The 14718-nt window shown below is 34.8% G+C and overlaps 1 protein-coding gene across 3 annotated transcripts in view; it reads left to right on the top strand.

The window, feature by feature from the left end:
* The window catches only part of LOC117177943 (inositol polyphosphate 5-phosphatase OCRL), a 404171-nt gene extending 400317 nt beyond the window's left edge, over positions 1–3854 (top strand). For all 3 annotated transcript variants that reach the window (XM_033369070.1, XM_033369071.1, XM_033369072.1), the window contains one exon: positions 3283–3854. In XM_033369070.1, the coding sequence (XP_033224961.1) occupies positions 3283–3443 (161 nt within the window). In that variant the 3' untranslated portion in view covers positions 3444–3854. The remainder of the gene's footprint in view (positions 1–3282) is intronic.
* Positions 3855–14718: the final 10864 nt, after the last annotated feature.

Here is a 14718-nt window from a genome sequence, read left to right as displayed (position 1 = left end):
ATTTCGATATCCTCTATATCAATTTCTGTATCTGGATGTCAAAGCCTGAAGGGTAACAATAGATTAAGGAATACTGTTGCTGCAAATGTAGCGCAATAATTCTTTTTATCAGTCCTTTCGGTAAAAAAAACCCTTACATCAAACTTTTATGGTTAGAGAATAATGAAGGTCAGTTAAATGTACAGGAATTATTGAATCTGTTAGTAGCTCAAAAAGATATGGATAACAGTGAGAGCAAATATACTCCAAAAATTATCAAGATAATAGAAGATAGAGTGACGAAAAATATATTACTCATATTAGAAGTTAACAAAGAATTTTATGGAATTTTAATTGTCTAGGGTAAAGTTAATATAGGGTATAACAATGCCTTGTAAAGGAACATGTTAGTATACTCCGTTGCTTTAATTGTTTTCGTATTTCATCTAGCGAGAAACTGCACAAAAAACAATTATACTATATACAATATTAAAGTGTGTAAATCGCCAGGACAAAAAAAGATAAAAATAATATTCAAAATATACAGATAAGCCATTCAGCATTTGGTAAAGACTGTTAAGGTATTCAAAGGATATTACATAGACAAAGAAAAGAATCTGGGATATTACACTCAGGCTAGCAAGTGAAATCTTTTATAAATTGTAGTTATAACGCTGCAGGTGATTTAATTATAAGCAGGACTTTATTCAAGTAAGAGGGATGAAATTGAATATATTTTAATCTTAAAAAACCAATAATATTAACTATGAATGAAACACACATGGCATACATTGACTACAACCAAGCGTTTTCTTCTGCGCAGCATGACTGTTTGCCTGAAGTTTTAAAACTTGGCAAAGTCTCTCCACGCATTATTGACTTTCTAAGCCATGCGATGAGGCTCTGTGGTACAAGAATCAAGTATTTTGATCATGGACAATCAAAGATCCCTAGATCAATACGCATTACGACGGGTATATTTTACGGAGACTCCTTCAGTGCATTATGGTTCTGTTTAGCATTGAACCCCTTGAGTAAAACAACAAACAGCATATCTCATGGGTTTAGAATTCATGATAATGAGGATGGTCATCAAGTGACCCATATCGTTTACATGGATGACCTGTAGCTGTACGCTACTTCAGCCCAGAAACTGCAGCAAGTGTTCGATGTGAGTTGCACAAGCTACACAGCTGAAGGACTATTTCAACAGCAAACGAAATGTTGCGCTTCACAGCACGATCTGCAAAGCGGATCTTGACTCCACGCCTTTGAATTTGTCCTCAGATGGGGCCTTGAATATCAGTGCAGAAACCATAGATGAATTAGAAATATAATGGAGGCAGAAAGCTGTCCATGACGAGCACCCCAAAACGTTAGATAAACATGAAGTGAATGGCGAGGCATCCAATATTGGGCTAAGAAAGGGTGTTCTGTATCCAGAGACGGAAGGATTCGTCATTGCGATAGAGGACAAAGTTGTCAGAACCAGGAATTATCGCAAACACGTGATGCATCAGGACGTAGTGGACCGGTGCCGATTATGTAGAAATACCAACGAATCCATCGAGCACATTATTGATGGCTGTCGCGTAATGGCTCAGAGAGAATATACGCACAGACATAATGATGTAGCGGGCATTACACATCAACAACTGCTGATGAAAACTGTGTAATGAAACTTTTTGCGAATGCCACAATGATGTTATGAGAGGCTGAAAGTGTATTGGATGCCGAAAGAATGATGCAAGAAGACTTGAAACGCGTACAGAATTGGCTGTAATGTAACCAAATAAAAATAAATATTCAAAAAAGCAAATGCATAGAGGGAGGCGGTATTCGTAAAGATGTAAGTGATATTGATGTACATTTGGAGATTGAAGGAATATATATTGAAAGGCTTGACAGTTTGAAATATTCAGGTATTAGTATTGATGATAAGTTGAGGATGAATGAAAACATTGATTATGTAGTAAAGAAAGTTAGTAAGAAGATTTTATTACATTATTACACAATTACACAATATTATTAGTATATAAAAGTATAATAGCACCTCATTTTGAATACTGTTCACAATACTTTTTAACGCCAATGAAACAGCGTTGCATTGATTACAAAAATGTCAAAATAGAGCAATGAGAGGAATCTTAAACTTTGATAGATATAAATCTATTGATAATATGTTATATAGCCTATACTTTATGTCTGTGCCACAAAGAATAGCATGCAATTGCGTATCAGCATACCATCAGATATCAAAGGGAAGGGAATACTTACCACGTTCCGCCAAAAAGTCGCTCAGTATGTAACAGCAAATATTAGTATAGAGAAAATGTTTTTTATGTTGCAAGTAAATTTATTTTAATTTGTGTACCATGTACCATGATTAATTTATAATGAAATGTAGCTGAGAGCTACATAAATACTATGAATCAATCAATCTGCCCCTCTCTCTATCGTTCTCTCACCCCCCCCCACCCCCATTGTGTGTGTGTATTCAGTCCCTTCCTTAGAAAAGAAAAAAATTCTAAGTTATATTAGGCGACCCCCTTTTTTTAACTTTACCTGTTATCACATAATTAGTTGCAATTTATTTTTCTGCTTGACTCAGTTGACTCGTATTTTACCAGTCACCGCTTGGACTAATAAAGTTATACTGAGCATTACTTCAACATATAAGACGGTAGTATGTAATCAAACCGAACAGTTTCTATCTTTTTCGTAAAGATAACTCGATTAACTACAAAAGTAAGGCAAAGAGTGGTTCCTCATATTGTAATTGTTTAATATTTTGAAAATGTATTCTGGTTTGTAAAAACGCGCTATTAAAAAAAAATGCTCACAATATTGTGGCAAAACCTAAGTCTACTAGGGGCTTGTGACGAGTGGATCACGTGACTAGATTCTTACCTTACCGTCACTTTTTTTATTTCCTAACTTATTTTCACATGAAGCGTTACATCGAGTTGAAAATCTGGGATAATAAATAAGAAGCACTAAGAAAGGTGGGCACGGTTCTAAAATTTTAATAATTATGAACCATCTCAAATTATTCCAAATTTTCAACTCGGTGGGGCACTTCTTGTGAAAATAAGTTAGGAAATAAAAAAAGTATCGGTAAGGTAGGAATCTTGCCAAGTGACCTACTCATTACATGGCCTTCAGTGATTTTTTTTAAAAAGCGGCCCAGTTGTAAGATGTAGTGAAAAGAGGACGTTACTACATAGAGGTATCAATATTGAAATTAATATGAATGCAAATGTTTTAATTCCCTTGGACCTTACATCGTCCGATTTTTTTCAGCCACTCTCTTTGGATCCATTTTCTTACGTGATCCTCCGAGAAGTCGAGATGATCGTCAGCTACTAAGAAACCGAACTACTCAAGTGAACTTTGACAGAAAGAAAGCCGCATTCGTCTTTCACTTTCTGGGGCCGGATCAGAGTAATTTTCTTGGTCGATAGTAACCAGGAGACCGTTATAATATTATACGTAAAATTATAAGTGCTAGAATCCAAGATCAACACGAATATTTATCGCATATAATCGATAAGCAGTACTTAGTGCAGACGTATGATTTTTTCAGTGACATCTCAAGCCAGATTGAATGTTTCAAGTCACTTCAAAGTAATATAAAAGTACAACCACGCTAGGAATTAAGATTGCACATTTTACAGGATCAAAACATTAATTTTTTGAGCTGAAAAAATATTTCGACTTGTTATCCGCCATTTACGAGTTTTGTGTTAAAGCTAATAAAGATTTGACAAAACTCGTCTTATTAAAAACTCTAAAGTGTGAAAGAACTGCAATTTGTAATCGCTTCGGAAAATTTGTATTGAAGCAAATACAGGGTGACCACTCAAGGCAAAGGACTGGTCAATCCAATTTTTTTCAACTCGTCGAATCTAATGCAGACAAATTCTACATTTTTTGCACTTAAAATTAAAAACCAAATGGAATATTGAACGATTTCAATAGCGTTCAATATCACCCAAACTCGAAACCTTTAAAATTAAACGATATCTAATTGAAGATCATTTAATACAGTAGACTCTCACAAAGCGCTTTCTCCAGAAAGCGACTTTTCGCCACGTGCCTGTCCCTTCCATGACCTTCAAATTATATAAACGCCTTATCCATGGCATTAGATGTGCGTACACGGGGTGATATTCGAATAATCCGTCAATGCGTCTTAGAGATATTTCCCGCTAATCCCTATGGGCGTAGTTTAACTACACGGGTGTGTTTTCTATATTGTACAATCTCAAAGTTGAAACCCTCGAAATCGAACATTTTCAAACCAAATAGTATATAAAATTAGAACAGTCCGTATTAAAAAAGAAGAGCTCGCAAATACACTAAAATAGTCCGGGCGAACAATCCCTTTTTTGTCTATTGTTGTTACGAACTTCAAGATCCTTTAATGTAGATTTAAGTGATACTTGAAATTTGAGGTATTTTGAATTTTCGCGTGCCAGTCTCTATATTCAAACTCCAGAGACGTTCACTCGCAGCAAACTTGGAGTCTGTAGCGACCTAGCTAGCGTCCAGAGAAGTCGACTCCCTCCTATGGAATTTAGATTTTGATGTTAGCATGCCCGCTTTTTTAAATAATATTGAAAATTTTATAGTACGCAGAGAAGAAAATACTACTATTTATATGGACAATGGGAAACACTACATGAAAGCCGACCTGTATGCAGGTATGAAAGTACTTTGTTTCGCTACTGGTAAAATGTTTTCTTGAACTTATTGTGTCCTCATCTCATTAGCTATTTTTCTACCCATACTGTAATTAACTTTCGCATTTGAATTTAACTTATATTCGTCATATTGAGTAAGAATACCTGTAGTTCTGCAAAATGCGTTGCAGGGATAGTGGAATATATCCGAACGGCTTAATTTTGGAATTAGTGGGATTGCGAACAAATATTAGCCCCCCCCCCCCTTCGCGTAAGATCTCATACCATAAATTCATTGGAAGGTTTCAAATATTCAAAACCCTCTTTAAGTTTTGAAGGAAAGCTAGTATGTTGCCTAGAGGCCATGCTTACTGCTCGCGAGCGGTATGGAGGACATCATCCACCTCTGCACACCAGATTTCTTATTAGTGCATGCTCAACAATTGTGTCATTGGTGGTTGCGTATAATAAAATATGGAAGAAGTACACGTGTGAATTGTCTAAAAGTTTTTCACGCCATCCTCGTATGGGCCTGCCTCGTTAACACTGCATAATGAAACTCAAGTGCCGTGGAGTAATTACCGCTTTACAAGTTCATTAACGAATTCTTGTAGTTCTAATGATCGGCAATCATTCCTTAAATCAACTTGCGCCTGATCTTCCATTAGCTATGTTTGATAAATTATATTCATGGTTATAAGTGATATTTATAACCATGCACCATATTTGGCAAACATCCACGATTCTTTCTATCGTCGCTTGAGCTATTTAACCTTACCTGTCATTCGACTTAGAAAGAACTATGATACGACACGAAAGTAGAATATAACTCCGGTTATTGCCGTACCCACCTAACTATTTTATTATTGGACCCCTACCTTTCTACACTTGTACACTTATTTTCAGCAGTGTTAAAGCAGATTTTCGCTGGCGAGAGATTCACTCCCGTATCGGTAGAAATATTTTGGCATACTAACTTTCAGGAGCGTTAAAGCAGATTCTCTCTACGGAAAGAATTATCCCGTATCGACAGAAATCGCCGTCATTGCAACTACCCGCAATGTCGCCATTGATACACTAAACCACCTTTACCCTTTCTTAAAGCAGACCTACGTTACGGAGAGGATTAGTCTGATATCAATAGATATCATTGTCTCCGCAATGAACGGAAGGGGTAAAACTGTAAACAGTGAGCCCAAATGTGCACGTCGGGGGCCGATAGTACAACTGCACGTTGCGGGCTACTGGTGCAACTGTGCACTGACCAATCTGTGCTCGTCGTCGGTCAGACATGTACAGGCGGCACAATAACATCAGCTCACGTGCACAGATGGGGCGCTACTAACTGTGCGATAAACATTTCCATACGTTTTTGGTGTCGCTGAATCCGATTCCGGGGTTGGCTTAACTCGGTTAGGTCGAAATTTGTTCCTAGCCTAAAAAAAATGATGAAAGTTGGTACATTCATGGAAATACCCAGAAAGAAAAGCAGTTATATGTTTTCAGTGTCGCTGAGTCCAAATTAACAGGTCATTTTACTTGGCGAGGTCGCATTCCATTCATAGCCTTGTAAACAATGAATTTAAACATTGAAAACTGTCCCTGACACGTGAAAGAAATTTATTTTTTATTTTTTCCGATTTAAAACTTGTTCTTATATTCTCGAAGGATGTATTCAGGGGGTTTCTGTGACGTTTCAACCCTTTTTCAAGAACCTCTCTTTGCAATGTCCAACAGCAATCTGCTAATATATTCACATCCCACCTTCCCTGATACCTACGTTCCATCTCCTTTTATGTCTTGATGGAATATTTTTACCTGCTCCTCACTGTGATCCCTCAAATTCACTAAAAAGTAATCTATGTTAGAATTCAATAATTGCAACTTTACGTGCATCAAACGTTTCCAAAGTTTTTCACAAAATCAGCTACTATTTTCTTGAAGTTTTCACTTTTATGATTACCACGAAAGTTTTCTACGACATTGTGAAACTCGTCCACGCTTCCCACGTTCCCAACTACAAGTGATAATTATCAGAAAATCAAAATAGACTAATAAATTGCCGGGCGCTAGATCTACTTAGATAAATAAAATAAAACAAAGAAATCAAATTAAGAGAACCGAATATATGCCTGGACTAGACTCAATCCCTGAACTGGATAATGGTAGAGGGGGTGGTTCAAAATAATTTACTTGGTACGCTTAGATCATAAAAATTCAAATCTGAATTAAATAAGGCTCGGGATTAATGATCAGAAATTGATTAACTTTAGATTTACAAGGAATGTTAGGGGAAATAAAACAGTTGAGTGTAAAATGCCTGCATTCACTTCAAAACAAAACTTCAAGAAACAATCTACTAAACCTAACCTGACTTTTCGTCAGGTTTTCCAAGACTATAAAAATGCCGACTTGCAAAAACATAAGACGGGTAAAATATGGAGGGGGGGGGGAATATTCAGTGCATAATTATCTCGTAGGGACTAAAATTCAAGTTAATTTTAGTCATAGTCTGAAACAATATGGGGGGGGGGAGTGAAGGCGGGAATCATTTTCTAGCCAAATTTTATCATATAGGAATCTAAGACAAATCTCTGAGAGTAAGAGTAAAAAATTTGGGGATAAAATATAACAATTTAACACATTCTAATAGGATAATATTGTGACAACATAATTCATAGGTAATGGGTCATAAAGAATTTAGGGGTATAATCTTATAATCTAGCACGTAAAGTCCACAAAATATGCAATTACAGAATTCACTGGGAGAGGGTGCAAACTATTTCGGGGTTACAATTTAAAAAATTCGACATACCAAACACATTATTAAACAGAAAACAGCCTACACTAGATAATTCAGTCAAGAATTTAATCTTAAACTTTCATGTGCCAAAAACTCTACAAAATTTAAATGACAAAAGGGGCCACATGAAAATCGGCAATTAATCCTTTCAGAATTTAAATAAGAAACAACTATACCTCGGAAGTCTGGGTCAAACCAAAAGTCCTCGACGACTGGCTACGATAGTTGAATAGGACTCCGTAGAATCGAGTAATCGCACTTAATTATTCACAATAAAGTTAGTCAATGATTCTATACCACAACACAAAAAAAAACTAAGTCCAAACTAGAGAGCAATTAGTAGACGTATTACTCCGCAAGCTGCTGACGAAAAAGTGACTCGTGCTTCGGCGTCGTTTACTTCCTTCGTGACGAAATAAGCCCTGATTGGTCTATATTCCATCATCTTATTGGCGTTGCTATAGAGTTTGTTAGAAGCGGGAAACAGAACCAGGGATGTCATGTCAGATGTTTAAACAAAACGCTGTGTCCAAAACAAAATGAATCCTTCCGAATCGGATGATTTCAAACCATCTATTTCGTCTGTCAGATGTTGAGCTATTGTCCCAGACTTCCTCTCCGAATAGTGCCAATAACCAAGCCGGCTATTAGGACTTTATTTAAATTCTAATGAAGCCCCTAGCACCGAGAACGTTATCTGTCAAGATTCGGGCCTGAGCTATAGAGGTCCCTCTCGCGTTGCCGGGGATCGACAATAGACCTTTTCAAAAATACGATAATCTTGAATTCCTCTCCCAGGTGGATACGTTAGAGGGGGCATCAAGAGCAATCCTTAGTAATCCCAATAGCATTTCAAAAATTCTTTCGATAGATTTTGAGGTACGACTGGAAGTACGGGAACAGAATGACACACAGCAGTAGGTTTAGGCGGGAAATTTCAAATGGGCTGAGTAACTCAAATTGAAAAAAGGCGTCCCAAATGCTTCTTCAAGTTTCTCAATAGGTCGGGCAGGTTGTGGATTTTTGAGGAAGTTTGGATTTTTAGGAAGTACATAATTACAGAGTAAAAACAGGAAAAATCAATTCTTGAATTAAAGATAACTAAACTAAATAAACTATAGTCTTGGAAAACCCTATAGCTTTCGGATTCGAGCAAATAAAATTGAGTCTTAAATTTGAACAGCGATTGAATTAAAAATTAATAACTTTTGAACTCCAAAAAATTAATTTGCTTGTGACTTGCAATAAAATTGCAACGTCACAAGAGGAGGTAGATGTACTCTGTCGGGATTGACTAACGGGGCTTGCTTAATATTTTACAAACCTGGCTCGAATGAAATTCTCATCGGCCATTCTTTGTTATTATAGTGATTCTTTATATCCCTACTATTCGACAAACACAAAAAACATGCATTTTCTTGTAAAATCTGATTTTTTCCCTAATACCAAACCTAAAATTTTCAAGTCTCCGCAAATTCTCCAATTACATTCTGAATACTTGACCTTTTTTTAACAAATTCGAGATTTTGGTTCGTTTCCTTGATTCGCGATGTGAAGTAATACTCCCTTGAGACTTCTTTTAGAAGAATCAATAAAATGTCTTCACTCCTCATCCTTGTAAACACCTAGTTCCAGTTCATCCATTAACCCTTCGAGATCGTTACAATACACCAGCGATGGGTCGTCTATTTTCGTGAAGTATTTTCTAAATTTCACTTATCTGTTTCGGAACTAATTAACTTTAGCAACTTGTGCTAGGTAGTTATTTTTTCCATGAACGAAGTAAGAAGTTCTGCACGATTGGTATAAACAAAGCTTTGTTTATTTCTTCTGTTGAAACCTGTAGCGTCATTCATATGAAGGTAACAATCCTTCTGATACAATGGCTCTTTCCACAACGTAGGTTTGTTATATTTCGTGTCCTTAGAATGTCTGCTTAATTCCCAACGATTTAATGTCTTAGAACAAGCTGCATATATTTTGTGTTGCATCCATTTTTCGTACGTTATGTTAAGACCAAAACATTCCTGATAAGTTGTTTTAATTTTCGCAGAAATTATTCTTTAAAATGTAAGAAATTTAAATTAGATTAAAATCCAAATTAAAAAATCCTATTTAACGCCAAATAATCAAATTGATGCAAACTCTTGTTGTAAGCAAGAATCCAACGACCAAATTTGGACCACAACGAATAAACAAAAGCAAAAAATTCTATTGTAATCTGAAAAAAAATTTCTTGCCTCTTTTTTATTTTTGTCCGAAATTTTTTTTTCAGATTACAATAGAATTATTTCTTTATTCGTTGTGGTTCAAATTTGGTCGTTGGATTCTTGTTTTTAACAAGAGTTTGCATCAAATTATTCTTTGATCTGTTGCGGGCTGGTATTTGCTACATATGCAGCAAAAAGGATTAGTGTCTTTGTTGCATGTATGTTTCGAAAGAGAAACTGCAAACTTTTTGTTTAAAGGTGCCATATGTGTTAAGAAAACCCCGCACGTGAGGGATCCTGGTCCGACCGCAGGTGAGTCTATCGTCCTAGGGGTGATAATTCTCATACCTCCCCAGGCCTAAGTATGAGCGCTTTCCGACTATGACGAGGACTATGTCAACATGTCATCGGACACACTACGGCTTCATCCCCACACCCTCATGTCAACGTGCAAGGCAGCGCGCCTTCGCTGGCTTCGTCACCTCACTAAACTAACGAATTCTATGTACCGGACGCTGAATACAAACAATTTATGTCGAGAACAGTTTTCAGTGTTTTCATTTTTCTTAGGTTATGAATGGAATGCGACCTCGCCGCATCAAATGACGTTTAAAGTTGGACTCAGAGACCCTGGAAATCATAACCGCTTTGCTCTCTAGGTGTTTCCATGAATTTCATTCGGATTCAGCGATCCTAAAAACGTATAGAAATGTTTATATCGTCTGGTAGACAACATTTTTTTTCGTGTGTCTGTGTAATTAATACGATCAGATTTTCAAATAACAAGTCCACGTGCACAAATGGGATACTCCCAACTGTGCACATCTTAGTTAGCACGATCAGATTTTTAAGTAACAAGTCTGGGTGCACAGATGGGATAACCCCAACTGTGCATGTGTCAATTATCATGATCAGATGTTTAAATAGAAAGTCCACGTGAACAGAAAGGTATATCACTCTAACAGGCTTTAAACTAATAAGGAATAAAATACGAAACAACAAAAATGTTAAATTTTGCATTCTGTTAATTAGATATATTATATTCGAAATCTAAGTTTCTTGGTGATTTTAGCGAAATGTCACTTGTAATAATAAGTTGAAAATTAGACTAAGTGTTATATTACCTTTTTTAGATTTAAAATATATATATTTGGATGTCGCTATTAATTATGCCGAATATTCGAAAAATTATTTTTTAATTCTAGGATAAGTAATAATACATTTTTTCTAACAGTGGAAATTGTTGTTAGCAAGGTAAGTAATATTTCTTGAGTTTTATCATTTTTTGTTTAATTTTCAGGGATGAATGTGACCCTCTAATCTAAAATTTATCATAAAATCGCGACATAAAGGGTGTTAACAGCCATCTTAAAAATATTTTCTTAATCAAACAAATTTTAGGGACACATGGAATCCTAAGAATTTATTCTCTGAATTGCACAGGACGAAATAATTTAAAATGTAGAAACAGAAATTGAAAAGCATTCGGAAATCGAATGCGCGTCGATGTACGTCGTCGATGCACTGCCGATTTTTCAAAAGTGAAATTTTGCTGGGTAATACATTTTTGAAAGGTAAAATAAAGATAGTATGAATGAAATATTGGGTTACTGACCTGTTACAATATGGATTTTTATTGTGAATTCATCATGTTTGCGAAATTCACTAAAAAAATTTATCTTGTATTTTAACGTGAAAGAGTTATTATTTTTGTGCAATAGTGGAAACGGCTTAGATGGCTTTTAAATACATTTCGCAACTATTGCTTCACGAAATAAAGTTTTGATTTGATTAATTTCAGGATATAATTGCAAGGTCTCACATTTCCTTCCAAATTTAAAAATTCATTATGTTTAACCATTTTATTAGTTTTTGTAATTTCCCATATTACCTATATATTTTTGTTTCTTAAAAATCGGTTGATAGGTTCAAAAGTTATTTAAAAATTCGTTTCCAGGTCCATTGAGGGTAGAAAGTCATGTAGAGAAGGGGAAAATGGAGAACGGAAAGAAAGACACCGATTAAGTAGATTAGGGTAATAGGTAATACCCTGCGCCGAAATGCGTTCGTCGAGCAGCACCAATACATTTTTCAAATTCATTAATACATACGATAGCTTGCGTTCTATGAGTGTGCTCTATGAAGAAGAGAAACAAAAGGTGCTTGACCTCGAGACTTCTGTATGTCACTCACAGAAGTTTACAATTATGAATCAAATTTTTTCTTTTTCTGTTTTACACTCCATACTTTTAAGCGGTGTATACATATACATGTATATGTGTATATAATTATTTATGAAATGTACATGGTCGCTTCTGCATGACCTTGTGGACTGAAACTTTTTGCCTCAATATAGAGAACATTTTTTGACTCAGGGGGCCTCAAAACGTTGACATTTGATGAAATCCGCGAAACTTACTTTTCTAATACAACCAATACCTTCTTATTTGATGATGATGATGTAATAATGCATTTTTTTTGGCGATCATAATTAAAATTTTCGATATTTTCAAGAAATTCGAGAAGTAGTTACGATAATCTTGTGAGGGTATCAAAAATAAAAGTTTTTCTTATTCGGACGTTTCTTCGTATCTTGCGTTGTTTGGATCAACATTTTTATTTGCCTTTCTTTTTTATTTTTCATTTTGAAAATGCTATGAATCTGGTAATTTTCTTCTTATCAAAAAAGTCTATGCTTATATCTTTGACACCGCTTGATTCGACTTTTATTTTTTATTTCTCGTTTTTAGGCTTTGATAGCAAAGATCTTTGTTGATAGGTCCCAGTGATAAGCGTTGAATAAAGAAAAATTAATATTTTCATATTGCAGCGTGAAAGTGAAGATTATTATATTATTTTAAATGCGCGATTTTTCCATATGCCTAAAATGTTATTACAAGAATAGGATATCTCAGAAACTAATTTATTTCTATTTCCATAGCGGCCGCCGCATAGGTTCCAATTCCCCAAAAGGGAACGTGTTTTCAATATATTTAACTCCTTGTAATGGTAGCGTTACAGATATGTCTTCTATTCCCCAAAAGTCTTCATATTTTGAGATTATTTAATTCCTTCTAATAAGTTCACAAAATATGTGCAATAAATTGTTTTAATTCCTTCATGTGGAATTTAAGTTTTGAAAATTTAATTTTAATCAATTCAAGTCCACCTCTCTAGAGTTAAAATTATTTTACTAAGTCGAATGAAAGGAATAGGATTTGCACTTTTTCTGTTCCCGTTGGGTGATTTTTAGACGGAGGAAAAATCGCGTATTCATAGGAATACAAATTCTTAATTTTTCTGAATCCAACGCTTATTGCCAGGGTTAGCTTAGGTAATCATCAACATAGATCAGCTGTCAAGTAGAAAGCCACGAGGGTCGCAAAACCTGATTGTTAAAAATTGTGAAAAGTAATATGGTGACTAAAGTGGTCTCATTGATGCTCAGTTGTATAGCTTAATGACGTTACATCTGTTTGAATGTTACCAAATATCATTATTTATGCATTTACTCCCAATTCTTTCAAATGTTACCGTGTTTACAGACTACAACGATGAAAAGGACGCCAGATAGACACCGGCGTAAAAACTATTCTTTCTGACTCAAGCGACCTCGAAACTTGGACATTTGATAGAAACAGCGAAAGTAAGTTTTCACATAAAACCAATACCTTCTCATCATAATGTGAATGTATAATTTATTATTTTCTGTGTGATAAAAATGTGAATTTTCTATTTTTTAATAAAATTCAAAAAAGTGTTATGATAATCTTGTAGGGCCTTCAAAAAGCAAGGTTTTTTCTTCTCTTGCCTTTTTTTCGTAGTGTGCGTTTTTTGACTTCCAATTTCAATTTTCTTTGGTTTTTTCTTCATTTAAAAATGCAAGAACTATGGTAATTTTTTGTTATAAAAAACGTCATTGGGGATAAATTGTTCGTATTTTCGTGTACTTTAAATAGTCGTATTTGGCTTTTAAAAAGTTGTCTAAAAAATTTTGAAAACTATTTGAACTTTTGTCTTAAATAGCTGATTGACGAACTCGTCCTTTCTTTTCACACCCTTATAATTTATTTCAATGGGCAATCCAAACGCATGATTCTTTCAAATGTTACCGACTTAAAAACTGTTTTTTTTTTATTCAGAGGGACCTCGAAATGGTCGACTGTTGATGGAATCCGCAAAAGTCATTTTTCACATAAAACCAGTACCTTCTCATTATGATGAGAATGTAAAAATGTTTATTGCCGGAATTATTGATATTTTTCGGAAACATTAAAATGAGAAGTTTTTTTGAACAAATCTTAATAAAATTAACACATACTGCATTCTATTTATGCCCATAAAACGTGAACTTTGATCAACTTTCATGCAGTCATTGAATACAAATGTACAGTTTATTATTATTATTATTATTATTATTATTATTATTAAAACTAGGATGCTTATTCAACCTCTTGGAAAATATCATAAATATCACGTTCACCGAAGAGGTTTAAACAATGATCAAATCACTGATTAAATGAGATATCGTTTAAAAAGACGTGGCTCAAAAAGAGCTAAAGCTTATGCGCTCCCTCAAAATTACAAACCAACTTTAAAATTGATACTTATAGAATCTTCCATTGGATCACCGACTTATAATTTAGCGCCTAATTTATCTAAAGTTTTAAAACCTAACTTATTAATCAAACATTCTTACATTAAAGATTCTTGACAATTTAAGGATAAAATCAAATATGTTAAAATTCCAACTGTCAAATTAATAAATGATGAAAATTTAGCAAAAATACCAATAGATGAAATGTTAATTGCAGTCTACAAATGAGCGAGCTTTCAATGCTTCCGTTTCCTCTTATCATAAAAAATATATTTTCCACGAATTTGAAATTAACTTTTGCTTTTTACTTTCCTTTTTTGGGATTACCCGTTTGGTTCTGCCCTACTGTCTTGCGTTCCTTTATTTCTTTCAATTTCTTCATTCACGTCACTCCCTGTCAATACCATCCAAAATCCATCTTACCCATTAATACAATAAATAAAA

Source organism: Belonocnema kinseyi, chromosome 8 (genome assembly GCF_010883055.1).
Source record: "Belonocnema kinseyi isolate 2016_QV_RU_SX_M_011 chromosome 8, B_treatae_v1, whole genome shotgun sequence".
Lineage (NCBI taxonomy): Eukaryota > Metazoa > Arthropoda > Insecta > Hymenoptera > Cynipidae > Belonocnema > Belonocnema kinseyi.
This window is presented reverse-complemented; position numbering and strand designations above follow the sequence as displayed.